At 24.3% G+C, this 1,259-nt stretch overlaps 1 protein-coding gene across 1 annotated transcript in view; it reads left to right on the forward strand.

Annotated features, from left to right (window-relative positions):
- Positions 1-711, forward strand: part of LOC105364133 (Chondroitin sulfate N-acetylgalactosaminyltransferase) — a 161,352-nt gene extending 160,641 nt beyond the window's left edge. Inside the window, exon 11 of the mRNA XM_011501997.1 lies at positions 657-711. Coding sequence (XP_011500299.1) covers positions 657-711 — 55 coding nt within the window. The remainder of the gene's footprint in view (positions 1-656) is intronic.
- The last annotated feature ends 548 nt before the right edge of the window (positions 712-1,259 follow it).

The raw sequence follows: 1,259 nt of genomic DNA on the forward strand, positions 1-1,259 counted from the left end.
TATCAAATATTTATTAACTGAGCTTTGTGGGAAAACGGATGAAAATAATAACCGCTGCTCAAGAAAAGGATAAAATATCTTTGACGGAGATCGTCATATGTGCAGTTAGTTAAAATTGAACAGAGCATTATATGATTTACAATGAACATTAATTATACTCGCATTTAAAGAATTTATTCCCATTTTCTGTTTGCAGCTTATTTCTTTCCGAACTATTAACGCAATTTTAATGTCTTTATTCATCAAATTTCAATATTAAAATTGAATAAACTATCCAAAAAAGATTTTAGTTGCATAATCGCAAGATAAATGATTAGTTATTATATAAGGTAGTAAAAAATGTTAAATGAGCAGTTTCTATTCAGAGCCAATATATTAATTTGCGCAACCAATATTATTTTTATAGTATGCAAATTTTAAAATCCCTTGAATATATAAATCTTCGTTCATATATATAAAACAAAACATAACTTTCCATCTGAATAAATACTTGTTCAAAGAAGCTTATAAAAATACTCCTCTAATGAAAAATAGATTATCAAATTTAATGTAATACAAAAACAAAAAATTATATGGAAATGATTTATTAACCAAGAAAAACAGTACATACAGTATTTTTAATGGTTTATTGAACGCTTATAATTTAACAAAAGCAGATTAACTTGTGATTATATCAAAGAATTGGAATCCATCGACATGGATGCCAAGTGAAAGATGCACAAATAATTTAACATTCCCCCCCCCCTCCCACATCCCGCCATAAATATAGTTAGAATGTAATATTAATAATTAATTATATTTCCTTTAATTATTAGTTTTTAACTATCCATCGTTAATTTGTAGAAAATTATTTTTCAAAATTAATGTTCAATCTGTTTTTGATTATTATAATTAAATTTAGCTTGATAATGAACGAATTTTTAAATAATTTTACAAAAATTAATTGCTTCTCATTTTCCGATTATTTAGAATTATAAAAACATCAATTTTAATATAAAAAAAAATTATTTCTCGTATTGTAAAATTGCTGGATTGTCAAAATTTTACAAACTATTTATTATCATTCTTATAAAGCCAAAGTCTCGAAAGAACTATATTTACTAAAAGCACAAGAAACTTCATTACTTTAAACTCATAAACTCCCATACAAATTTCAACAAAAATACATTAAAAAAAAAAAAAATAAAAAAAGAAACGGGGGAGGGAAATAAAAAAAGAACGGAAAAAATAATGATAAAGAAAATTCGCACTCACTCAAA

Source organism: Ceratosolen solmsi, unplaced genomic scaffold, assembly GCF_000503995.2.
Source record: "Ceratosolen solmsi marchali unplaced genomic scaffold, CerSol_1.0 scaffold23, whole genome shotgun sequence".
Taxonomy (NCBI): Eukaryota; Metazoa; Arthropoda; class Insecta; order Hymenoptera; family Agaonidae; genus Ceratosolen; species Ceratosolen solmsi.